This window comes from Danio rerio, chromosome 19, assembly GCF_049306965.1.
Source record: "Danio rerio strain Tuebingen ecotype United States chromosome 19, GRCz12tu, whole genome shotgun sequence".
NCBI lineage: Eukaryota > Metazoa > Chordata > Actinopteri > Cypriniformes > Danionidae > Danio > Danio rerio.
This window is the reverse complement of record NC_133194.1, coordinates 27,300,235-27,328,157: the sequence shown is the minus strand read 5'-3', so window position 1 is coordinate 27,328,157 and position 27,923 is coordinate 27,300,235. Positions and strand designations below refer to the sequence as shown.

General features: G+C 34.4%; 1 protein-coding gene across 12 annotated transcripts; it reads right to left on the bottom strand.

Annotated features, from left to right (window-relative positions):
- Window positions 1–199: 199 nt before the first annotated feature.
- Window positions 200–25,388, bottom strand: eya3 (EYA transcriptional coactivator and phosphatase 3). Of its 12 annotated transcripts, none has more exons than XM_073931046.1 (19): window positions 25,303–25,388; window positions 20,619–20,742; window positions 19,700–19,749; window positions 19,101–19,207; window positions 18,606–18,689; window positions 18,461–18,530; window positions 17,050–17,254; window positions 16,776–16,907; window positions 16,496–16,575; window positions 15,117–15,297; window positions 14,578–14,747; window positions 14,380–14,463; window positions 11,740–11,829; window positions 11,603–11,661; window positions 10,633–10,793; window positions 9,258–9,372; window positions 7,397–7,518; window positions 6,002–6,102; window positions 200–2,906 (listed from the first exon to the last, which is right to left on the bottom strand). In XM_073931046.1, exons 8-19 carry the CDS (start codon window positions 16,900–16,902, stop codon window positions 2,826–2,828), a joined length of 1,371 nt encoding a protein of 456 aa, XP_073787147.1. In that variant the 5' UTR covers window positions 16,903–16,907; window positions 17,050–17,254; window positions 18,461–18,530; window positions 18,606–18,689; window positions 19,101–19,207; window positions 19,700–19,749; window positions 20,619–20,742; window positions 25,303–25,388; the 3' UTR covers window positions 200–2,825.
- Between the last annotated feature and the right edge of the window lie 2,535 nt (window positions 25,389–27,923).

Here is a 27,923-nt window from a genome sequence, read left to right as displayed (position 1 = left end):
AAAAAAGGGCCAATAATTCTGACATCAACTGTATATATAATTTGTTTTTATTTACAATGTTTTCCACTTGTTCTACCTCTATGGTATATGGTAATGTCCACAGTTCTTCTTCAGGAACAGTGAAATATAGCAAATCTGTTACAACTAAAATGAAAATACCTTTAGGGATTTTGAAGTCAGAAATAAACGAAAAAGCAGGTAGGCCAGCCTCAAAGTGTTTAATGAACTTCACTTACACAAAACCATAAACAGTGTAGGTACAGATATTTGCATCTTTAGCCAGTTTCAGTTGGAATATGCCAGATGTTTCTCTACTTTACTAAAAAGCTCAAATGTAATTCCAGGTCTAGATCAAGCACTTCTTATTCTCTGGCAAAAAGCTGTTACATCCTTTGATTGTCTATGCATTAGTAATGAATCCCAAGATCTCCTGATGATACAGTCAAGTATCTTCAGTTAGGTGTAAATAATAGACACTATACAGGGACTACATCATTTCTTTCCTGAAAAATACAGGAAGCGAAGTTGGAAAAAAGCACCAGAAGTGAATGAAAACCAGCATATGATTGGCTGGGCTATCGAGAGGAAAAAAAAAAAGATTTAAGCAGAGACAAAATTCAGCGCACATCAAAAGTACCAAACTTAAAAATGAGGGCTAACGGCACAGGCCTACGAGTCAGTCAAAGCTAACACTTCACCAGAAAAACAAACACCACAAACATATGTCTGTCATTTTGCATATGTTTGTCATATTTCAGTAATTCCCTTTACGATAATACACTTACTGAATGGCGATTATAGTTAAAAGGCACAATATAAATATGTACAGGAAAAGAAACACAGACACACACATCTATGCAAACAAACGAAGAGTACACATTCTTAATTGTCAAAGCTGCTTGAGTAAAACTGCTTTTTCTTCAGGCTCAGTAATGTTCAGTCAAAATCTCACATAGGTGGGAATTTCACACCCGAAAACCAGCTCATAAAACCACCTTCAACCAAAACTGAAACCATCCTTTATCACTGACCAGAAATGTATTGCACACTTATCAGATTTTCTCCCAAACGCATACAAACAAAAGAAACGGGTCACAGCCTGGGGTCCTGCAGCTTCAAATAAAAGGGTAATTATGGATATAAGCAAGACGTATGTTATGAATTACCACTCATCTCAGGGTACAATAATGCAAGTTAGTTCATATGGCTCATGATTGCATTATTTAACATTTCTATTAGGGCAAAACATTCCCGGAGCCCACGTTTAGCTGAAAACAAAACCTTAATCTGAATTTTAATGAAATGACGCAACTGAATTTTTAATTGGCCCAGTTCAGACTCAAATAATTTCATTTTTGTATGTGGTTTTTACTTTTGAATCAAAAGGAAGAGTGTAGGAAGTTTTAGCTATTTTAGAGTCTTGAAATGCACGGTTGATTTTGGAGCTATACAGCGAAGGGGGAAAACAGCTTGTAAAAGGAGAAGAGGACAATGAACTTTCTATTTAACATCTTTTGTGTTTGTAATGAAACATCTTGAGTTTGTAATGAAAGTCATGTAAATTACCATTTTCATTTCTGGATAATTTATTCTTACGAGAAAAAAAAGGAATAAAATGTAGATAAGGTAATATGGCTTCCATTTGGTACTCAATAAATGTGCCTAATTTGGAGCAGAATTGATGACGTGCACAATAAAATAAAATGCATACAGCCTCCTGGAACAGAGCATTTCAGAAATGTCATATAAAGATAGAGATTAAATGAAACTGAATCTATGCTAAACCCTGCAGATACCATCTGAAAACAAATATTAAACAGGCCACGACTGTCATCCATCTAAAAAAGGATGGTTTACCCAAAAAAACAAAAAAAAACATGTATGATTAATTCACCTTCAGGCCATCCAAGATGTAGATGACTTTTTTTCTTTTAACAAAACTTTAAAGGCAAATATCACTAACATCAACAAATATAATTACTACCTATGATATTTAAGGACTTATTAAGCTCTGAGCAAGAATCTGAATATTACTTCTAACATTGCAGAGCCAATGGACTAGGTAATGTTGTAAATCATGTTCATTTTCTTGCACAGACCTCTCTATGTATCATCAGAAGCCACAGGGTTTTTTGGAATTCTTTGTAGTCATTATTTTAAGGATGGTTTTGGCTAGAAAAACTTCAATAATGCTCAACTGAACAAAATTTAAAAATGTGTAAACCTTGGATGGACTTCGAAAAAGTTGAATTACATTTTGGGGTGGACTGTCCTTTTAAGAACAGAAATAAGCATTGGTCTGAGCCTTCTAATGAATGCAACCTGCTATTTCAGATATAAGAACAAAAATCCTGACCTTTGGAATGAGTGCAAATCAAAATGACCCCAAATTTCTCTCTAGCCCATTAAAAAGAAAAAGAATGCTAAATAAAAAATGAAAAAGACAGAGCTTCAACAAACTGCCAAGTTTCTGTGCCAGTGCAGACCTTTGGTCATGAGTTGTTCCTTTGGTGAATCCAGTTACGTTGAAGATGGTACAGCTACATCCAATTTCCGAGAGAAAGATGCAGTGAGAATGGGAGACAGTGTTTTCCTTGTGTATGCTTGTGTGGCGTCCCAGTGCAAGGTTCAGCTTAAGGGGGAGGATAGCTGCCATTGGGGGAATAGAGGCCTTGTGAGATTCAGTCACAGATTTTCTTGAGTTCTTGTCTGTGACTGCTAGCGTCCAGAGATGACCTCAGCTTCTCCACGGCTGTGGTGGTTAAGGTGAATGGGGTTGCTGACGGATGCAACTGGAAAGATCCAGGTCTCACTTCCAGCTACATCTATAAAAAGTCCAGTTCCAGAGCTTGATGAAGAGAAATCAGGTCTCCATGAGAAGAGATTCGCCAAAATGGCATGTTGTGCTGGAGAATGATGGAACACATCGATTAGATCGCAATTTGAGAGAACAGGCCAACAAAAATGTGTTAAATGCAAAACAAGACAATAAGAAGTATTTGTTAAGCCCTGGATTACGCATATTCAACTGAGAGAGTCATTAACATCAAATGCCCAATTTTGTGTTTATTTTTAAAAAACACAAGCGAAGATATTATCAATCAAATCTGCCACTAACATCAATTTAAAACTGTAAAGCTTTTAACTAGATTTATTGTACATTTTTATTCACATACAAAACTGATCAACAAACTGTGTTTACAGTATTCAAATTACATTCCATCTTCATCATGAAAGCTCAGACTTACTTAATTCCTTCTTTATTCTGATTCTGTTGTGAGTGTCACTCCTGGTTTTTCTCAATTAAGTATGGCTTACCTTTTTATTTGCGAATAAAAGCTTAAATCAAATCAGTTCATTGTCTCTCCCAAGAAGACTGGCATTTGTTTTTAATTGATAATTTTACAAAAATGTTAAAGCTTCGGAAATCACTCTTCTTAAATAGAATCATTTTCATATAGGTTCCAAAGATTACCTTGTGGGTTGGAATGACATTTTCAAAAAGGTGCCAGAATGCCATCAAAATGAACTTTAGCCATTCCAACAAGTTCTCTTGCAACTTTATTTGGATTAATAAATGCCCTCTGTTGCCAGACAGCTGACAGAACCCATCAATCAATTTTTCTGTTTAATAGATGTCTAACAGACATCTAAACTTAGACAGCTTGGCTAAAACAAGGCTAAACTTCAGCTGTCAGTGAAAATGTAATAGACATTTAAGAATAGCTAAAAACAAGACTAGTTTATTTGATGACAAGTCTAGTTTTGGCATAATCTTAGACATCTATTAGATTTTCACTGACAGCCAGAATTTACTTTGTTTTAGCCGAGATGACTATTAGACGTCTATTAGGCATATTTTAAAAACAAAAAACGGAATTCCAAACTTTTCTTTTATTGCTATTTTTTTATTTTTATTTTTTTGTGTGTCTCCAGGTTGGGACATCTGGCTCACTGTTTTTTCTCACCAGAAGGGGCCCCACCTTGATTTAACAGAGGTGGAATTTACATTAATGTTTTAATTTCTTTATTTAATTTTAAAGCACAAGTGTCAAATTTAGTTTCTGTAGGGCTGCAGCTCTGCACAGTTTAGTTCCAACCAGGAAAAAGGAACAGTTCACCTAAAGTTGTGAAACAAGTTGTTTCTTTTTCTGTTAAACACAAAATAAGAAATATAGAAGAATGCTGGAAACTGTTAGATATTGACTTCCATTGTAAAAAAAAAAATAAATAAAATTGTAAAAGTATGGAAGATAACAGCTATCACTTGAACACTTTTAAATATCTTCTTTTGTAATGTTCTTCCGTTAATGTGTCACACATTAACGTTTAAAACAAATTTTGGGCAGGTAAATTTAATATTTTTAGGTGCATTATCGCTTTAGATTACTTTGTAGTTGTAGTCTTATTCCTCAATATTTCATCAAATTTGATAAGGGAAACAAAAAATATTACAGTTTGTCTGAATGGACAAACCAGTTTATCTGGATGAATCCAAAATTATGTATTTGAAAATCTTTCAATTCTTTTTTTCTCTCAAAAAAAATAAATAAATAAATAAAATAAATAAATAAATAAATAAATAAATAAATAAATAAATAAATAAATAAATATATATATATATATATATATATATATATATATATATATATATATATATATATATATATATATATATATATATATATATATGAGACTTAAATAGTTTCATTCACACTTTTGAATTTGATATTTATACACATTAGATGGTATAAGGTTTCACAACAATAAAGACAATCATATTAAAGAGAATTTGGCACATTTCTCATTATTATTCTGCCTTGAATGTGTGAGTTATCTGCTATAAAAAAATCCCACTGTTACTTTATAAAACATAAATCTATGGTTTGCATCAAAAAAATGAAGCATTGCAGTAAGAAATGTTTATTTTGCACTATTATTTTATATGTTGGTCAATTTAATAAACAGAAAGAATGGACAAAGTCTCACTTCTGCACCTCTTTAAAAGTTTTGGTTTGGGTTTGGTCATTGTAAATGCTCGTTATGCTGTAATTTTCATCTCTCTTTGTTTGTGAAAAAAGCCGGTGAGTCAGCCAGCCCATATAAGCGGGGCAGAGCAGGATTCTCACGATGACCACCAGCGCAATACTGTTTTTATGCACTTTGTGTACAGTGTTAGATTTTACATTTAGCGGACATTTGTGCTGAACACGTGGTGAATGCAACGCATCTAGATTCAGGCCATTAAACAGCTGATCCGCTCAGAGTCTTTCAGCGCTCTTTCCAAAATCACTCGGTTGATCTTGGCTGGAGGATTAACATTTGATACATTATTGCTTTTATTGGCGACATTATTAATAACTCTAAGTGTGTTTGCAAACCTGTGTACTTTTCATGTACTGCTACTTCCTCAGACTTCAGCCACAAAAGCCCCGTCATCCCAATGAGGTGCCCCTGAAAAGCGTGAGCGAGCAGTGTCGCGTGTGCATGGAAATAATGTACTTGCACGAGCTTGCCTTAGTTAATAGCCTCAGTCATAGATAATCTAGTGTGCGTGGTTATTAGTCTCAGTGACAAACTAACGCACAGTTTAGTTGCAGCAGTTTTGTTCTGTGCAGAAACGCGGTGTTGAGGAGCCTTTACGATTAATTAACCGTGACGAATTAAAGAGCGGTTAACAGTGAAACCAGTTAATCGTTGCATTACTACTTGAGACCTGTACCTGAGAGGTGGTCAGCAGGTTTACCATGTTTTTAACAATGGGTTACAAAACTGTAATAAAGGGCATTGTTTCACTAAATGAAGAATATAAAATGTATGGTGTCAAAAAAAATAAATAAATAGATAAAAATAAAAAAATAAAAATCACAAGAATGAACTACTTTTTTCAAAGCATTAAAACAGAAACTAGTTCATTTAAAATGTAGTAATACTTTACGCAGGTAATATATTGCAATGAGATCATAAAAATAGTTCAGATGCCGATATTTTGACATTGTACCTGTTTTGCTGCAAACTCTTCATCACGGCCGTCGCCTATAACAACATAGGTTACTTTCTTCCCAAAGCGAGAGATGATGCGTTCAAAACAGCTCTCTTTTCCTGTTAATTAAAGGTTCAGTCATCATTACTCTGACAAACACCATCCATACAACTATACAATCACTTAGATATTGAAGTCTTTTCAGTTTGACACTTACAGTTCAGCAAAAATGAACAATACCATACTTTATTAACCCTCATGTTGTTCAAAACCATATGGAACAAAATGTGTTTTTAAAAAAATATCCAGACCACTTTCCTACATAATGAAAGTGTAGCACAAAATAATACTGCAAGTTTTCAACAGCAATATCTACTACTTCTTTTAGTTATCAAGTTAATCAACTGGAGGGGTTGTCAAATTTGACAGTTGAATGTTTTTAATGCTTTTTGTTATCATCAGAATTTTGAAGCTTAAAGCAACACTCCATATATTTTTAAAAAGAGGCTGAAGACAAGCATCAAGTGTTTATTGATTGTATCAGTCAAATGTCAGTCTATATGCAGCCTCTGAAAACAGCGTATTCTCATGTGCTGCATAATATCATTCCACTTGATAAAGCCAAAGCCACTGGCCTATAGATATAATTTTTCCGTATTCTTTGGTCTTATTACACAATGTAACTACAGATGACTAAGGAGATCCAGAAGGGATGTGATGGTGGGGAAAAAAATAGGTGGGAGAAAAAAAACTGAATGGGGGAACAAAAAAAATAATTAAAGTTTTTGCGTTCCCTCGCAAAGTTCCACAAACACTTACTGTTCACTTTAAATTTAAAAAAATGTAGGTAATTTGTATTTACATTCAAGAGTGAACCCAGAGAACACAGTTATATCAAATTATAATGTATTTAATTATACTAGATTTCCATTCAACTAAACTGTATTCAGTCTCTCAAATGTACAAATCTAATGTTCGTAAAACTCACACTGTACAACAAAATGAACAAATATCCTATATCTAGATGTATGCTAATATATATATATATATATATATATATATATATATATATATATATATATATATATATATGTGTGTGTGTGTGTGTGTGTGTGTGTGTGTGTGTGTGTGTGTGTGTGTGTTTACAGAGCTTTCAACCACTGCAAGACATATCCATTATGCACATCACTAATGAAAGAAGTTGCTTTTATACTCTGGGTTCATGCTTGACTGTACATAAAAATATAAAGTGAACAGGAAGTGTTTGTGAAACAACAGTTTTGCAAGAGAAATAGAAAAAGAAAAATAGTTATTTTCCTCCGACCCAATTTTTTTTTTTCTTTACATTCTGCTTGTCTGAACTGTCTGGCTTTGGAATGACTGAATGCCATAATGTTTGCATATTGATTTTACCTATTTTAGTGGCGCTGTAGATGTTCTCGATGGGAAAAACGTCACCCAGGCCATATAGAAGCACTTTAGCTAAAGCAGGAACCAACTGAGTGGTGGTGACCAAAACATTCATACATCTGCCCCTGTGAACATACACCACATAATTAGCCTATTGATAGTGTTTTCACACCATTTAAGTTAAATCAAACACATTGCATATAACGTGCTGGTGCTGGACAACATGCCAAACAGGTTTCTTAAAGTTTGAAGCCACGGGTATCTGAAGATTCATCTTAAAATTTCAAGTAAAATCAGCAGAAACTTATATGAATGAGAGTTGATTAATTCACTAGAGTTTTAAAGGGGAAATCAAGGATTCAGTCAAGTTTACATTATTTTGCACATTCGATTCCACTTTTAAGGGCAGTGCCCTAGGTCTAAAATCTATTGTAAAACATGGCGTTTTCTTCTAAATGGTTACATTAATCAGGTTTGCCTAATATATTTTTATTAAAGAGGAATACAATGTACAAAATAGTGTAAACTTGCCTGAGCGCTTCATTTCACCTTTAAGAATAATAATACTTGATTATTCAGGAAGTATACATTAAATTAACCAAACGATCATAAAGCAACTTGGCAAGAAGTGTAACAACATACACTGGCAAAAAAATTAAACAAACTTTTGCTTTGACAGTGATAATGTTTCCATCACACATTATGTACACCCTGTAGCCCCAACGCCTAGAAATTACCTCGTTGTTAAATTTCCACATTCAAGAAATATATTTAATTTGTAAAACGACACAAGAAATTTTTGTTTTTTTGGGGGGGAAATAATTAGATTTTTTATTTTTATTTTTTTACAAATTTAAATGGATTGAACATAAAACAATTAGGTTAACTTAATAAATTTGTGTTGGGACAACATGAAGGAGTTGTGTGGAAGTTTCAGTTTAACATTTTTTTCCATAAAATATTCTGTTTTTTGTACTGCTTTCCTTTTTACCTATACATTTGAATATAATTTATTTGCAGGTTATTGTGGTTTAAATTTACTTTACGGGATAAATAATATTTATCTATTATTTTTACTAAAAAAAATTTCAGAATATACAGTAAATATTATGTCAAAAGCAAGATGGTAAATTAACATTAATTGAAAATGCTAATAATCTGTATTTGCTACAAAAAACTGTCGATCACTTGTACAGATTGTTGTTTTTAACGAATGCCATGTTCTAATTACAACACTGATATGACCATTTTAACGAGAATGTTTGATGCAGACCAATTTCTTTCAGCCTGAAAATCTTTGGAGTAAACATGTCTCAAAGAAATAGTTCACCAAAAATTTAAATTTCTCACGATTTACTCACCATCAAGTCATTTGAAACGCTTTAAGTTTCTATTTTATGCTAAACGAAAAAAATATGTTCTGAAAAAAAAAACAGAAAACTGGTAACCACTGACTTCCAAACTATTACTTATACTTTCCACTATGGAAGTGAGTGGTTACCAGTTTCCAGCTTTCTTTAGATATCTTATTTTAGGTTTTTTATATGTGAAAGACGAGTAAAAAAATGACAGAATTTGTAGTTTTGGTTGAACTTCCTCTTTAAATGCCAACAAGAACCCTTCAGCATGTCCTTTCAAAATTTGAGAACATGAGAAAGGCTGAGAAAAGCTAATGTACAGTATAGCAACTATGCTTTGATTGTGATCCAGGCTGCTAAATATTTTTGTTTAAGGCTAGAGTTCAAATCCTTTACCTTGTATCTGCAAAAAATAATTAATAAGTTTGCTTGTCAAAGCTTTAAGGAAAAAAAGGTTGGAAAGCACTGCTCCAAATACATGGTCTGAGAATAGAGACAGATCTCACCTTGACTGAATAAGCAATAGAGATTTGAGAGCGGTGCTCAGCCAGGCATCTGTGACTGTCTCGATCTCTGAACGCAGTCTGAGCAGCAGATCTCTCTTCATTGGACTCAACAGACCTACAAGAACAGCAGGAGATGGTGACTATTAAAGATAATATTGGACCTGATCTGTAAAACAAGTTAAATTGATGTAACCCTTAACAACAACAGGTTATAAATCACACCTCTGAAAAATAAAACATTAAATTATAAGATATAAGGAATCAAAACTAGATTAGAATAATTCTTAAATGTTGCAAAAATTTTAGAAAGTGGAGAAAAATGTTGTTGCATGTCTGACCATGATAATGAAATAAAATGTCAAAAGGTGAACAGGCTTTCTTATACACTCCGTTTAACTCAATATAATTCATTCTTGAATGATACTTTAGCAGGTGTAGACATTCTAGATTTACAGCCCTACTCTTAGCTTGTAGTGATGTATATTTTTTATTAAAAACCTAGTATAATGATGAGGAAAACAATATTATAATAATAAAAAGAATTAAATTACTTCAATTAATCATAAACAACTTAAAATAACAAAATTAAAGGAATTATATTTTATACAAATTACTTCATTCTTCAGATCTTCAATACTTCATCAAATATTTTACCGGTATGCTGTCCTAGAAACTTTTCTTATTGTCATCAATATTAAAAATATTCAAGACCCTTAATAATTTAGTTGAAACTAATACTTACTTTTATGATATTTTGATAAGCATATCACTATTTATTTTTAAAAAATGGTGTTTATTTCATCAAAATGTCAATTTTTATACATTTAATGTGTCCTCACTGACCTCAAGTATACATTTCTTAAATTTGTTTGAAAAATAATACACAAACAAAAAGGAAATAAACAATATCAAGCCATGTAACTGCGAAACCAAAGTGAACAAGAAATAAAACAGAGGACACAGTTTATACTACACTCTCACACTTCTACTGCCTCTGAGTGCAATCATTTTGTTGTTTTGCGTTTAAGCTAAAGCATTCTATAAAAGTTAACCAGTTATTCTACACGTACCTCTGTCAGACCCATCATGAAGCATACGAGGCTGTCATTAACTTCATTCTAGTATACTTGATTTGTGACCAACCAAATATGTAAAGTATGTTAGCAAGAGTAACAGAGAACTGCAATTTAACACAACAACAACAACAGTGACACCTAGTGGAAAAATGCACTGTGCTTCTAAACAGACATAAGATGAACTATCATGAAAATTAATTTCTGTCCAGAAACTCTGTGTAAAGTAAAAAAGTGAAGTAAAGTAAAGTAAGTAAAGTAAAAGTAAAGTAAAGTAAATAAAAGTAAAGTAAAGTAATTACCTCCTACGTTCCCTTTGTATCCATTGTAGATCTCTTTAAGTCTGCGATATCTGAAAGCCAGTTTCCGCATCCACTCCACTCCTCCCTGTACCGCTGCAGTTGAACCCGGACCACTACCTGCACTAGGTCCACTGAATCCATCGCTGGAGAAGTTGTAGTTGCTAAAAATGTCCAAAATGGCCAATATTAGATGTAAATCACAGAGAAAAAAAAAATAAAAATTACAAAAAGTAACTAATACACAGCCACAATCAAAAGTAAATATTTGAATAAAACAGACCTGTTTCTGCAAGTAGATATATATTTTTTACTTTTATTTATTTAGATAAGATCCTTGATGTTATTTTTGTTTATTATATTACATATATTTTTATTTCTCCCCGTGTTCGCATGGACTTCCTCAACAGTAAAAAGACATGCAGTATAGGTGAATTGAATAAGCTAAATTGGCTGTAGTGTATGTGTTTGAATGCAAGAGTGTATGGGTGTTTCCCAGTGTTAGATTTTGGCTGGAAGGGCATCCGCCATGTAAAATATTATGCTAGATAAGTTAAAAAAAGGTGAAAAAGAAAATAAATGAATAAATGAATATATTTTTATTTATTAATATAGGCCTAAAGACATAACATACAAACTATACATTTAAATAAATGTTTTGCTGTTTAATATTCAGTCACAAACACAAGTCCACATTACAATCTGTTTAGGTATATTCAGGCCTACTTTAGTGTTCTTTAGTTTATTATATTAAACTTAAACAGTAAAGCAAATTTAATTTTTATGACTGGATTCCGTATTTTAGCATCATGAAAATCAGAGCCCGACATTTGGTCCAGCAACACAACTATTTCAAAGCATTCAAAGCACAAATCAAATTTAAAATTTCTACATACGCATGTGGCTAAAGCTAGACAGAAATAATGTTATGGTCACTTAAAGAACTGTAATTATAAGTTTTGACCATGTTTACCTCAAATCCTGTCCATTGTCATCCGAGGCAACATCATCAACATGGACTTGATCGCATTCCTGTGTTGACACAAGACCTAAATGTTATTTACATGAACGTAACAGAGCACACGGACACATTTCTTATTCTCCACTCACCTCCAGATCATTGAAGAAGAGATGCGTGTCTGCAAGCTCAAAGATCAACTCCTCCATCTGAAGACCCAAATTGAGAACTGTTGCTGGGTCCTGAAAAGAAACAGAAATAGAAATTTGAGAAGAAAAAAGAAAAAAAAAAGTATCTGTTGCATGAACTTTTGTAAATCAGAATGAACTGAATGATGGCAGATCTGTTTACATGTACTCTAAACATTGTAATCTGGTTCAAACATTTGCTTAGCTGCGTTTTATATACAGTAGATTGTGATTAAACTTTTGCACATGCAATCTACAGTACATGTGACATCATATCACACTTGTAGAGAGCGAGACAGCATAGATGTGATACAAACAAAGCTAACTGTTATTTTTACCCTGTTGGCATACACATTCATAAATCAGCAATATTATTATTATTATTATTTTTTTTAGAAGGTTTACTAACATCTTTACAAACAAAGAAATACACAAGCAGCTTTACCACATCCTGTGTGGCTTTTTCACACTATTGCAATGCCTATTCTTCTGCCATTAACCTGCCATCTCTGGATGAAGATATGGAGTTAAAATTGATGGGAATGATCTGTTATGAAGGAGCTCTTAATATAGAACATGAATTTTGCACTGTGTAATATGTGATGTTATGTCCCGCAGACGATTCCTAATATGACTGAGAAGTTAATCAGATTTAAGTTTTTAGATTAGGGATGCTCAAAATAATCGATTAACCTTAAACCGAAAGGGTGCATTTGTGACCGATTAATGCTATCAGTTAAACGATTAAAACTATTATTTTATATATTTTTAGTTTGGCTGCATAAGGGGCCGATTGAATGCGCCTTTGCGTTAAGAGGGGCATCTTTTGCACGCAGCTCATCCCAGAGCAGCAGTTTGTGTTGTCAAGACAACTACAGAGAACTTTTAAAGAGCTTGGTTTCCGCTACATTTATTCTTCCATGGCAGGGAACAAAATGCATCCCGCCACGGCTACATACCCATTCAAAACATTCAGTTATTGTTGTTGTTGTTTTTAATAGCGGATTATAATCGCATCAAAACGTATTAAAAGGTAAGTGGATTATAACAGCGCAAACTTTTTTGTAACCGTATAGTGCTGTGCGCTATTGTTTAATCCTTTGGGGTTACGTGCTGACTGACTGACTGACTGACAGGTGCGCGATGCGTGAGGTCAGCAAACACGCAGAAGCTTTCAGTTAAGATGAACAAAGTTTCTATAGTTATACTTTATTTATAGTTAAAGTATGACTCTGCATATAATCACTCTATCATGCTGGAGTTTCTAGCCGTTTCGCTTTACTTCAGGACGCATTAATGCCGCTCTGAAGGTCTAATCGCTGTTTTAAGTTATCCAGAGCTGTATGAATGTACAAATCTTGAATATTATAATATTATTAAATATTACAATTTCATCAACATATACAGCAACACTTTTGCACAATCGATACCCAGCTGATTCAGTCGTTTCATAAGAGGACCGCGCTTCTTCTCTTCTTTTTTCCTTGTCAACATATAAAGGCAGATGCGCCTCGCGTTTTTGGAATGAAAAAAGCACGTTAGCTGTGGCCGGCCACTTGTTCAACTGCAAGACATAGTTAACTTGCGGGACGATAACTTATAACCCGTGCCTACAGACACATTTGCCAAAGAAGCAAAATGGAAGAAGAATATTGCTTGAAACAGACGTGTTGATGCCAAAAAAAGCGCTGATGTTGACCTGGATCTGCATCATAAACGCAACAAATAGGCTTTACCTTTTATTTTACAGCTTATAAAGCATGTATGCACATTAATGCAATATCATATTTAAACAACAAAACTGTTTACAAAAAGTCAACATATGCGCGCGTGTTGTTGTCTTTTCATCACGCAGCGCGCGCACTTGAGCCGCGATGGAGAGAAAGGAAATCACGTCAAGACATAATCTTTAAAATAATGATTTCTATTAAAAATGTAAAAAGGTTTTGTGATTATAATAATAACAGCGGGGCATTAAATAAATGCATATTTTCCGTGGAGCGAGTGGTTTGAAGAAGTCTGCTATTTTATTTGACAGAAGACAAAAATATGATTGGAAAAAAACAGCCTATGCCGGTTATTAAAAATAATCAGTCAGTGTTTTCGATTTGTAATATAAATTAATTATTTAAGTGGAAAATAATTTAGGGCAGTCCTATTTATTTTATTCATTTTATTTAGTTTATTCTGTTCTTCTGTGCTAAACACTGCAGGTGCTTGAAAATGCTCTGTTGTATTGTTCTATTATTAATATGCTAGCATATAAAAATAAATCAGTATTTTATGCAATATTTAATGTGTCGGACACAAAATAATTTGTCAATTTATTTTAATATAAAATTAATAGTAATCTGACCAGTTAACCGTTAATAACCGATTAATGAGCGGCGGTTGTCGGTTAGCAAAATTAACCGAAATGAGCATCCCTAGTTTAGATAGAACAGATCAGATAGAAAAGGAACAAACCAGCTTTTCCAATCTATTTCCAGATCTAGCTCATTCAGTTCAATTAATGTGTTTACATAAACATTTGATTATGACAAACAGAATATTTGGATGCATGTAAAACGCAGCCTGTATGTTTGTAATAGCAAACTACTGTACCTTTCCAAACTTCTGTGCAAATGAGCCAGTGAGAAGCGAGTGGAAAATGATGATGGTTTCATCCAGATCCCACAAGAAGACACGCTGAGAACAAAATATTTATGTTTATTTTAAGATTCACTATTACAGTACTCTTCATTTAGTACAGTGTTAAACAAGCTTATAAACAGATTAAACCTATACAGGTTACTTTAGTACCTCAAGGTCATTGTCTGTAGACTGGGAACCGTCAGATTTTTTGGCTTTGCCTTTAGCTTTGCCAGCAGGGGTTTTGCGGTTTTGCTCGTCTTGGTCTCGTGCTCCTGTGGGAAGGGCCATGCCAGCGGGCAGAGCCACACCGGTTGGGAGCGTCACACCTGGGGAAGCATCTGATGAAATGAGACAAAACATAAAATGAATAAAGAACCAGAAGAAAGAGGGGCATTCACAAATGACAATCATAGTGCAGTGCACAGGGGTGTTTGATAAACAAACAAAAAAAATAATTTCAATACTTTTATTTGATATTATTAAACAATATAATTACTATATAATTTTGACAAGCTGACAGTTATGACAACTATGATTAAATAATAATAACAGCTAATCTGAGCTTCAAGGAGCCATTTCAAAAATGACACCACACACATAACTTTCCTATAGCTAAAATCACATATCATTTATACCGCTTCATATAAGCACTGGAGTTTAGAATAAGTTAAAATAATTAATCTAAAGTTGAAGAGAAAATAAGTCACCTGTAGTGTTGGGCAGGTTTGCAGAGGCACTGCCTTCTGTCTTAATGGCAGGATATCCAGGTGCCACCACCCCTGCTCCATCTCTATCAGTGCTAGGCAGCCCAGCAGACATGTAACTGGGAGGAGGAACGTAGTACTGGGAAAACTGATTTTGACCAACAGAGTTGTAACTTGTAAACTCCTAAAAAATTGAAGGCAAACATGAGGCCAGTGTTAGAAACTATCACTGCAGGCTTTTTGCAAGTTAAAACCATTTTTAACAAAGTGTTTTTTGAACACCATAATAAAAGTTTAAGTAATCTTGTCCAATGAAACACAGATACTATCACATGCCTAGCCTGCACAGTGTTCCCACTCGAAACCAAATGTCAAATTTCCAGACTTTTACTGACTAAAAGGCTGACTTTCCATGCCCTATAACGAATAACAAAACAGGCAGCTGTTAATCAGTCCCTCAAGAATTTAGCAATTCTATGATCGCTGAATTTAATGCAAAATTTGACTTGGGAACGCTATAAAGAATTACTTTCATGCCATCTGCATTGTTTATATTAAATAACATTACATTTTCAACATTTATTTTATTGACGGCTTTGATGCTTTTCCAATGCTCCTGTTGAAGAGATTTGAATGAATTTATGTATGAAATCTTAAAGTAGGCTTTAAACTGTTTTTAGTGTTCTCTTTATATAAACTACAATCAATCACTCTTGAGGTCAAAAAAGTAATGAAGTGTAAATGTATGTATACATTCACACCATTACAACACACGAAATACAACCAAACATTTCATTGCTGAATAACAAATGTAAAAATAATAAAATTGGCAGTGAAAAAAAACCAGGCTATGACCATAGCAACAGGCAAAACAAATCTAAGAACGCGTTCAGATAAAAAAGCATGGTACAGGGAAAAACATTTTGATTAATGGAAAGTATTCCATTCCAGGGTTTAGTCCAGTGTGAAACCTCAGCAAATGAATGCCCAGGATTCATTTTTAATCTATCTAAACTTTGAGCAGTGTGAAATCTGAAGTAAGATATCCTAAGATTTAAATATCGCTTGATCATTCTACATCTCCAGGCAAGGTTTTACCTGCAAAGACAATTACAAGGCAGCCATCTCCATCACATTGTGTATAACCTGTGCCTTTTGACAAAAACCAGGCAGGCAGTCACTACTACTGACAGACGCCCAAGTGATGCTCAAGCCCTGGTCATGCATTTAATTACTTTTATATTAGCCTTTTTAAATCAGACCATGTTTAACTTGATTAGATTATAAGAATAATGCTCAATGCGTGTATTTCAAACAGCGAAATCTTAATTGCTGGGATACAAACACAACCATATATTACTGACTTTAAATTAAGGACCCACCTGATGTGTGCCAGCAGCTGTGGTCACTGCGGTTGATGGGGGGATGTTAGTGTACACACTGGATGTAGTAAAACAGGAACCTGAATGGGGAAAAATAATTATAGAGGATACCAAAGAACCAAAACATCGGCATTAAAATTCAGGATGATAATGAAATGTTATATGAGCGTTAATGGCAGTGGACAGCCTATACCAATCAGCGCTTCTGTATTGATAAGGCTGTAAGATTTGGAGAGTGTGTAGAGACACACACAGTGACAGATAGCAGTAGCAGGCTTGCCTTGGCTGGGGTAGGAGTAGTGGATCTGGTTGGGTTGGGTTGAGGTATAGGCTGAGCTGAAGCTGAGAAATCCCGTCTGACCAACAGAGGGCGCCTCGGGCAGCTCGGTCTTTAAGCCTGGCCACATGGCGCCTGAGGCCGTGCATGGATAGATGGCAAAGGGAGAGGGCAAAGAGTGGAGGAGAGAAGGGATGCAGAGACGAAAGGGCTGATTAGAGGGGCGGTTAGGAACAGGATGTAATGCAGATGTGAACTGATCTGACAGCTGGCGTACAGTGTGAATGCAGGGTGAGGGTTTAAGTGGAATGAGTTTGGGTGAAGTGTTTCTGATGAATTAAAGCACAGACGGCAACTGGGTGAAGCACAGACCAAATGGTGGCAGTCCGTATGTCTGGCCGGACTGAGGAAAGGCGCTGTACATTGATGACTGGCCCAGGGAGGGGAAAGCCACTTGACTGGCATATGCGGTGACAGCGGTGCTGAAGAATAATGGAGGAGAGTTACAACACTTAAGAGCAAAATGACAATTTCATCAGGTTGGCATTAACTAGGTTTATTACCTACGTAAAAGGGATTTGAAGTTGTTAATAATCATACTGTCAAGATGAATTCAACACTAATTTACTAGTAATAAACCATGCTCTTGTTTTTACTAATGATTCGTTTATGAAATAATAAAAACCAAATGTCTTAAATAAATTGTTCATTGACATGCATTTTTACCAGTTGCTTGAATTACTGGTTAAGTGTTACTACCTATCATCAGTGTCCAGTTACTTTCAAAAGGTGATTTAGTCTATATTGGCCGCAACTGTGGCCAATGATGTTTATATTTCTTTATCTATATTATTATACATCTATTAATAGTTATATCTGTGATCGTTTGAATGTTTGTAACTCAAATAACAACACTATGTGGTTAAAAATCTAAATACTGAAGCAGTTTCATAACCGTACTGAACTGTTCTCTACAGTTCAAATGCAGATTTGAATGTATAATGTGATCATATTTATCAAATGTTTGTGAATTAATTTTATTTGTGAATTGTTGTGATTGAGGAACAAGATTAGGTGGGTGTTTGAATAAATATTGTAATCTTTAGCGATTAGCTGTGCATATAGATATTATTTTTCTTTAGAATACAATTTATGTACATACTGGTTAGAACATACAAATAATTAAATACTTAACGATTATCCAGCTTTTTGCGAATGTGACCATTGATTTTTAAATTACGGCTTTTACTTATTTTACTTTTTACTTATAGTTTTAGGAATTTGTATTTAAAAGAACTGAAACAAATCATTCTCATTCTATTTATAATAATAATAATAATAATAATAATATTGCTCTACAAACAATCAATTGACATAGTAAAAACTATTAGGTTGTTTTGGTTTGTGCTCTACTTTTATCCGCCATGAAATTATCCCTCATTTTGTGTATTCAGATTATTTTCTCTTTATATTTCATACAGAACAGTGATATTTATTATACAGTACATCTGTAAAATTGCTGCAGAAAGTCTTGTTTTGAGTAAATTGTAAAATCTAATTAGATGCCTTTTAATATTTGATGGATTAACTGTAAATAAAATAATAATATAGGCAAAAAGTTGGATCAAACACTTGATCTGGTGCATTTTAAAGACATCATACCATTTAAAATAACTTTCAGTACTTACTTGCTTCCTTGGTACATCTGTGAGGTATATTCAGTTGATGTGGTTGTGGCGAGGTCTTTACACGTCACTGCTGTTGACAATAAGGAGGTTTTGGTACAACAGTATCATATTTTATGTCTCAGCATAACAGAGAAAGGGTCATTACCGTTGTGAGTATATGCATTTTCTGTGACGCAGCCCTGGGATCTTGATATCGTCTCTTGATTAGACTGGTCTGGAGCCCCAGGAACTTTCAAAGAAATTGAAGGGTACTGTTATACTAACAAGTTCCAAATAAAAAGGACAACAGACTGTTTAAAATCTTTCTGAAATAACTTTGAAATAACTGCAAATGAAACTGTGAACTTCATTCATAGTAACTAATTCATTTTACAAAGAAATTCTAAATGCAATAATAATAATAAATATAAATGTTAAAAAAATAATATAAAATATGTTTTAAATGGAGTTTTTACTTTGAACCATTTATATGAAAAATATATGAAGTGCATCAACAATACCTAATAAATAGTATTGTTTACAATAGAAATTAATAGTGAAAAAAGGTGTCAGAAGTCATTGTATTCTTACTGCCAAACATACACATGGTTCTTTTACAACACAATTCAAAAATGAAGTATCAATGCAGAAACCTGCTTACTAGAGTGCAAGTGTGTGACAGAGGATGGAGGGTAGGAGTTGACGTTTGACTGTGTTGAGGATTCATCCCGGTTTGGGGAGTCACTGCTGTCATTAGCAACGACGCTACTGCAAAACAAAGACTTTTACAACCTTGTCCTGTTGTTCTCTTGAATATATAACACAACACAACAATAATCAGTGATCACAATGGTGCCATGTTTCACCAGCACAACTGTATGCAAGTCATGGAATGAAGTTTGAAAATAAGGACGTACAAACGTCTTGCGTGTGAGTAGCTATTGGAGTGACTGGAGCACTTCTTAGGCCAAATATTTTCAGATATTTTGTAAAAGGCAATTAATGGCAAGACTAAAATTTGGCAGTTATCCAAAAGGAAGTCACTTTTACTCTAACAAGACACTCTTTGTACTTTACTTCTGCCCTATTATTGTTTAGTTTTTTTTTAACCTTGCTGAAGGGCAAGATATGAACAGAGCACTGATTGTTGCCATTAAGAATGACATCATCTCAATCTACAGCCCTACCAACAACTAGCAATAAAAGTGCATTCTAAAAAATATTTAAAAATGAACCCCACTCTCAAACAAAATTGCTTACCGTGAATCACCCTCCTGACTCACTTCTGGATCATGCCGAGCTTTTTTTGTCTATTCAATAAAAACAACAAAAACATTACATTTATTACACTACATAAAGCTAGATAGCTGCATTTGATCATGATTTTTCTATTGCAGCATCTTATGCATGACACTTTTAAAACCGTGAGTTAATTTGATTGATTTTTTTTTTTTTTTTGCAGATTTCATTTACCAATACTGATCAGTGAACTTAGTTTAAAGATCATGAAGGATCAAGCATGCTTGGTTGATATCCAAGAGCCAATTAGATTCATTCTGAAGTGCACATTTGAGCTTTTGCAAAATCAATGTCGTTTTTAGTTTATTACATAAACCAAACGTGTCTTTTTGCATAACTTAGATTAAGCTTAAATTGTTTGGACTGATGTCTATCCCTATTATTTAAAACTTAATAGTGCAAGCATAACAGATTATTAATGGAGGGACAGTAAAATCTCACATATTTCATTAAAATATATTTGTAATTCAAAAATGAACAAAACCATTTGCAATGGCAAGAGGATGACTAAATGATCCAATTCCATTTTAATCTAATACTACAACAAATAACATTTATAGCACAAATTTAAATCCTTATGTTGTATAAGTCACATATGCTATTACCAAGCACTTAATACAAACTGCATACTCTGAGCACATTTTAAATCACTTATAAGCATATTCATTTAGTTAAAACTTGTAAACATCACCTTTTAATTTTTCAAACTGCAAGACTACATACAAGTGAACCACAAAATAAGCTTTTAAAATACACCAAACACTTTTTTATTCATTGTTGAATAAGTAGAATATCAACTACATAATATATTAACTGTATTAAATAATAATATATAACTATATATGTTAGCTAAGCGTTTTTTGAGAGTCAGTTTACTCACAGGTAACTCGGGCACCTCCTGTGATTCGTCCATGCCGTTGAGAGAGGACGTCTTCACCGTCCGCTCAGGGAAATCTGTGCCGTCAGTCTCAGCAGTTGCCGCTGATTCTGCTTTGGCCAAAGCCCTAAATGAAAGACACAATTATAACACGTCGAGACATCTTTATATATGCAGACTGAGGTTGATCCTTGACATGTGCGTGATGACGATGCTGAGCATTATGGGAAAATCAGGGGGGAAAAGTGGGCCTTGCGGGTCCTAATACCACAGTCACCCTGGTGGCAGGTGAGCTCATGCCTGGCAGGTGATGCACGTGAGGCTCCTCCACAAAAGCACCAGATGTTTCCTCCATACCCTCCCACTTTCCAGCGCACATGACTGGATTATATGATCGTGTCTCCTTACATGTATACTAACCTACATTTGGTGAAAACTAGGAAGCTTGTATTCTTTCCTGATTAGATCAAAGGCATTAGGTGTTTCTCCGCAAGCTGTCACATCCACAGGGTGGGTGAGGATAAGATCTAACCTAATTTTATTCATCAAATGCCTTCTTTTAACTGCATTTATATAATTGGAAAATGAATAAAAGTGTGGAAGCAGGTCAAACGCTTGCTTACACTTGAGCCAAATTAGCAGACGCTTCATTACTGTGAAACTACAGTGTTTAATGAATCACGTGTAGCCCTGAACAACACTTATGCAATGTCCAGCTCAATGTCCCAGGAACGTGCTTTGGATAAAAAAAAAAAAAAACAGACTTCAGGTTTTCTAAAACTAATCTTTAAAAGGATACCTCAACTAAAAATTTAAATTCTTTTTATTCATCCCCATATGTCAGTGGGGGTCAAAACTGAAATTATTATTTTTTGCAAATACAACGAAAGATAGTGTACAAAACAATGGAAAATACAGAGAAATACAAAAAGATAAAAGTAGGGTCCTGTGATTCCTGCAGTGTTCCAGGAGTTAATAATGAATTTATTAGACATATTTAACATATATGACACAAATGTCTCAGATTTTGACAAGTTTGATCAAAACAAAGGCAGTAGTACTCTGAATTAGTAGGTTCTTTAAAGATGAAGTCTGAATGTTATGCATGTGTCTGTGAATGATTTGTTTAGAACAAAGAAATATAGGAGCAATTCCAGCATTATGGATGTGGCATTTGAGGTAAAAACTCAAAACTTATAAATCAGAGAAAGTATATGTTAATATTATATTGAAAAATCTGTTTATGAGCAATTCCAGCGTTAAAGATGTAACATTTGCAGTAAAAACTCAAAACATAAGCTCACATAGAAAGTATGTTAACATTTTATTGAAACATCTGATTATATATTCCAGAAAAACTGACCATGGAGTTATGGGAGCAAAAGAAATCTATCTTGTCTGCCGATTTTCTCTGCTCGTGCACAAAACTTCTTGCATGCTCCCTCAAATATACGCTGCCCAAGCGCAGTTCTTATTGTGCGCTCTCAAACAAACGCTGCTGAAAAGTGATTTAGTGCATTTTTGTAACAAGTATGTCTCCAACATTTATTAGATTTGCTAGGAATATTTATGAATGTCTCCAAAAGACCTACAGAGCGGTATTAATGCGTCCTGAAGTAAAGTGTAACGGCTATATGCCGTGTTTGCTGGCCTAACGCATCACGCACCTGTCAGTCAGTCAGTCAGTCAGCATGTAACCTTAAAAGTTCAAACAAATAACGCACAGCACTACTACGGTTACAGAAAAGTTTGTGCTGTTATAATCCATAATGATGCTCTAAATAGAGCGGAGTAACAACTTCTTCAGAAAAACCGCTGTAACTTATTTGTGCAAATTATTTTAACACGCAGACACATTTTTAAAAAATCCAATATGAGTTTTGGTTAAAACATGTCTTTGTTTTCCATGTTAATTTAAATAAATGTAAACAGCACATACAAGGCCTATGATTCCTTTACAAATATTATTGAGAAAAATCCATATTCTATTCTAAAACATAAAACCACTTACAAAAAGCTAACACGTATTCTAATCTCATATATAAATCATCACTTTAATGGTTTTGATTTGAATTGGTATTAAAAAATTAAAAATATATCATTTTAAGTAGTCTATTTAAGCAGTCTAGTAGCCAACTTTTACAACTTTAACACATTCAAACCACTGCAGAAATGTTCTAGCATAGGCCCAATACAGTTCACATACATTTCATATTAAATAGCTTATGCTATTATAAATTAAAACCATATGTCATCTATACCTTTCGTCATGAGCCACGGCTCTGACAGTAACAACATAAATTATTTCGAAGTAGACTAAGAGGGGAGCACAATTGTCAATATGAAGATCGCCAAGCTGAACAGTAGAAAAATACTTTAAAAGGAAATTAAAATAAGAGAGATGACTTTAATGTTCTTTTTTTATTATTTTAAACCATTCTGAGTTTAAATATTGCACTTTTGAAAGGAATAGGGCAGAGGGACTAACTGGGAATAGAACACAGCCAAGAACTATGCTTCTAAAGCTGCGGTCACACTAGAGTTTGTGTGAGCGAAAATATGTCGTATGGTGCTGCGAAAAGGGGCGGGATTAAACAATATTATTAGACAATAAAAAAAAGTGAGCGATTGCTCCATGTTTTAAATTTCTGTCCAGAGAGGTCATGTTTTGATCCTCGATTGGTCTCATGCAGTCATGTGATACGATTTTGCAGGTCATAGTTCACCAAGCTTGAACTTTGCACCGCAGCAACCTGCGAAACTTGACGCATGACCTTGCGTGTCCGATTTGACGATTTCGCATGAGTATGAATGGAAGTCTATGGGGAGACAAGTCCAGTGTTACCGCAGCTTAACTACAGCTCTAGAGGTGTTGTTGCACAGTTTGCGAATGTTCGTTGGAAAGATGGATTTGGGGGACATCAAATTACAAACGCAACTTGCAACCAAGGATGTTTTCTTTCACTACATGAAAGGTAACGTTCAACAACGTACATTTTTTATTTATGTTGCTATTATAGTGCAAATAAAACAGCTTTTAAATTATTTTCTTTATGTTTATTTTGCAGAGTGTAAAACACTATTAGTCAGTTTTGCACTGTATCAAAATTTTGTCAATGTTTGGCAAACCGGCAATACTTACTATTTGGCAAATTCTTTAATTTTGGATTTATACACCATAAATATCATTTGACAAATTTGCTTATGTTATTTTCTTTTAAGTTACTTTAAACTCTTAAGCTAAACGCACTGATTTAATTTGTAGAAAAACACATTTCAGATTAATAATAAACAAATGTAAACACGTTAAACATAACTAGACGACTTTAAGCTTGCCTCATGTGAACCCATATCAGATGAACTAGGTTGAACCCCAGATAATATGGGTTAGAGTCAGATCTTTGCTTTAACCTTGGAGCATGTTTGGTTTTTGTATAACAAAAAAAAAAAAAAAAAAAAAAAAAAAACAGAGTCAAGTGAAAGTGTGCACCATAGCTTTAAATATGACAGGTTAACTAAATCTCACTAGCTCTATACGCTTCTAAAACCCACCCTTTTCCCGAAGATCTACCTTCAGCAGATTTTAGTTGCAACCCATATCAAAAACACCTGCCTGTAAAGCAGTCCGGGTCCTAATTAGTTTAAATGTGATTTATCAGGGCTGGAGCTGAACTCTGCAGGAAGGTAGATCTCCAGGAAAAGGGTTGAGCACTCCTGCACTAAAACAACAACAAACACATTTGACTTGTTGGAAGTCATTAAACAAACATTAGAGCTTTCATACAAACACATTCATTTAAAGTCAAAGCTTTGTGATTATGTAAACTTTATGTATAGATTTATTACACCAAGATGGACATTTTGGCCAGTACTGATACTACTTAATTGTTAACACCTATGAACATTATAAATGTATTTACCTTCACTGTGTATCACTGTGTATCACTGTTTGTGTGTGGGTGGATGAATGTACTTAAATCTTTAGAACCCAAACAAATAATGTTCATAATATAAATAATATTTTTACATTAAGAGATCATGTGCATTTCGCAATTTACAATTATTTAAATACCCATTTAATTTAGTTTTAAAAACATCCACATCATATTAAAAAAATATAGGTCAGTGGAGCTCGACTGCAGGAGTTGCTGTATAAAACGTGCGAACAGAACACTAACGTTACCATCAAAACGAAACAGCAGCAGAGGCATCACAAAGGGAGACTGAACCTCAGATACTGGAGGACGGCTGAGCGGTGAAGGTGAGGACCTCACATCTGCTCTCAGACTCCCTTTTTTGTAGTATTTCATCACAAAGACAACGTTTTGCTTATATGACGCCAAAAAGTGCTGCCTAGATAGGATGGTCGGTATGGTTTGAGACACGACCAGTGTTTCTCTCCAAAACTGTGGGTGGTAAATAAGCAACGCGGTTTAATATAAGACACGCATTGAATGTAATCATATTTGTAAACAAACATAACGGCGTCGATATATATAATACGAAGTAGGAGAAAACTGTTTCCCAGTGGTTGTAGGGTAGGGTTAGCGTTTAGCACAGTTTGAGCAGTTAGCCAACGTGTGTTATTTAGCTCGCGGCTTGCTGACCTTAGCATTTCATACTAAACTGCTCATTAAAACGCTGAAATGCACAGGGTGCCGCAAGCGAATGGGAAAGAAAGTCTTACCATTTCACCAAGCACTACTTTCGAGGAAACTTTATGATCCCTTGAAGTGAAATTCCCTCGGTGGGGCGCCGTTTGTTGTTAGGGACAACTATTTGGCAGGAAGTCGCTAAAAGTTCGGAACGCGCATGTGCAGCGCAGAATCCGACCGGCGCTCGCCATTCGCCAATGCTTTGTTATTAACGTTACTGCATGGTTGACTGCTGCTGAGTACTCTGAGTGAAGCAACACAACTAATTATTTGTTCAAATTTACAGACAATCTATCTTAGAGATTGTTGTATGGCTTATCACTTTTTTTAAAATTAACGTTTATAACTAGTAGGTTTGTAGCTACCATTGCTATGAAGATATTAATATAAACGACAGTCAAGTGACTGAAAATACTGACCAATTAAAAACTGCAACTTCAAATTTTAAGTCATCTCATTAAGCTGAAGAAAATGTGGAGCCATATATTTTTAATATAACAAGATTATTTAAAACAATAGTAGATATGACTGTGTGTTATTCACATAGGTATATATTGTGGGATATATTGATACATAATAATTACAATGAGGTACAGCATTGTGTTTTTGACCAATCCATTACAAAGGATTCTTTAAAAAAACTAGGTCAAGAACAGAACCCTGAGGAATCCCAAAGAGGACAAGGACAAATAAACTCACCACAGCAACTGTTCTTTCTTGCACCACTTTACGCAAGGCCAGAATTCCTAGTTCTCACCCCACTGACCTAAGCGGTCAAGGAGATCACATGATCCACCATAGGGTCATAAGCCAGATCAAGATGTGCTAAAATAGCATTTCTTGTAATCTACGATCCTCAACAAATCATTTGCCACATTTAGAACAGCAGTTTCCATGCAGTGTTTGATCTGAAACCTAAAAAAAAATCTTAAAACTGAAGAGTGTTGCTGAGAAATATTCTTCTCCAGTATTTTGCCTATATTGGTTGAATTATTTAACAATATTGGGAGAATAATTAAAGAATAAAATTTTGTGAACAGTAGTAAACTGAATTAAGATGTTGGATTATTTTCAATTCTAACTAGGTGGATAAAGGTAAGCTTGATCATACTGGGGATCTACATGAGAATAGATCTTCATCTTTGATGGTCATCACAGGAATATTCCAACAAATGATTTCAACAAACTGTATAAAAACTAACAAACTGTATTGCAATTTTTTAAAACTCTTTTTGAATGTAAATGTATTTGGTGTCTTTTTGCTTTTACACAGTGGCACGGTGGCTCAGTGGTTACCACTGTAACCTCACAGAAAGAAGGTTGCCTGTTCGAGTTCTGGCTGGGCCAGTTGGCATTTCTGTGTGGAGTTTGCATGTTCTCCCCGTGTTCACATGGGTTTACTCCGGGTTCCCCCACATTCCAAGTATATGTGAATTGAATGAACTAAATTAGCCGTAGTGTGAATGTGAGTGTGTGAGTGTGTGTGTGTGTGTGTGTGTCTGTGTGTCTGTGTGTGTGTCTGTATGAATGTGTCCCAGTAATGGGTTGTGGCTGGTAGGGCATACTTTGTGTTAACTAATGCTGGAATAGTTTTCGGCCTTAATTCTTCTCTTGGTTTTTTAAATCACTAAATTGTTTGGCTCCTCACCTGTCAGACCTGTTGACTGAACATCAGCCTAGTCAGTCTCTTTGGTCATCAAACTAGAGACTATTATGTATCCCTAAGTCGACGCTGAAATGCTGGGGTAATCATGCTTTCGCAGTAGCTGGTTCTATCTTGTGGAGTGCTCTGCCCCTCTGTATTAGATCTGTATAATCTCTGACTGTTTTTAAATCTAGGTTGAAAACTTACCTCTTTGATTTGGCATTTTATCAGTGAGAATTGTTTGTTTTACTCTAATAATTATCAGTGAAAATTGTTTGTTTTAGCTATAATTTTATATCTTTCTCTGTGTGATTTGTATTGTGCAGCACATTGGTCAACCTTTGGTTGTGTTTAATAGTGCTATATATAAAAAAAAATGACATTCCCATTGACTTTCTGCCGTGGCGACCTCTAAAAAATTAGAGACTGAGGTAAAAAAAAATGAAGGAATGAATGCTATTAACACAACAGACAGGAACTCCATGACCAGCAACCCAACAACGTCTGCTACTGTCACATTTACTTTTGGTTTACATTTAGTTTTCACAGACTACTATATTGTATATTATTGTTTCTGTATATTATTTTTGTTGTCAAGGTTTTTTATTCACAAGACTACTAAATTGTATATTATTTATTTCTGTGTATTCTTTTTTTGGTTGTCATGTTTTTTTATTCACATTGTCTTTCACTGTCACAGATACCTTGTATTTCATTGATTCTCTTTATCTGCTCCTTGTTTAGTACACTATTTATAGCTACTATTTATTGTTTAAATGGCTTTTTCTGTTCTGATTGCTTTCTGTTTGGTTTGCTGTGTCTTCCAGTGTTTTTAGTTTGTGTTTATTAGAACACTGCTGCACATAAATCATGCATTAACTACTATTTTCATGCATCAAGTTGCATGACGCCTTCATATATGTATGAGGAAATTCATGACACACATTTTCAGAATATCAAAACAGCCAATGATTTGCAATAGAATAAGTACACCGAAAAACACACAGA

Bases quoted from the DNA above. Each gene is read 5' to 3' on its own strand.
- eya3 (XM_005170065.5), bottom strand. From the start codon at position 20,651: ATGGACGAATCACAGGAGGTGCCCGAGTTACCT. The intron at 17,255-18,460 runs GTAAGTACTGAA...ATTATTCTTCAG, and splicing joins CAGATGTACCAAGGAAGCAA to CACCGCTGTCACCGCATATG. The intron at 2,907-6,001 runs GTACAATGTCAA...ATCATTCTCCAG, and splicing joins AAGAGTTTGCAGCAAAACAG to CACAACATGCCATTTTGGCG.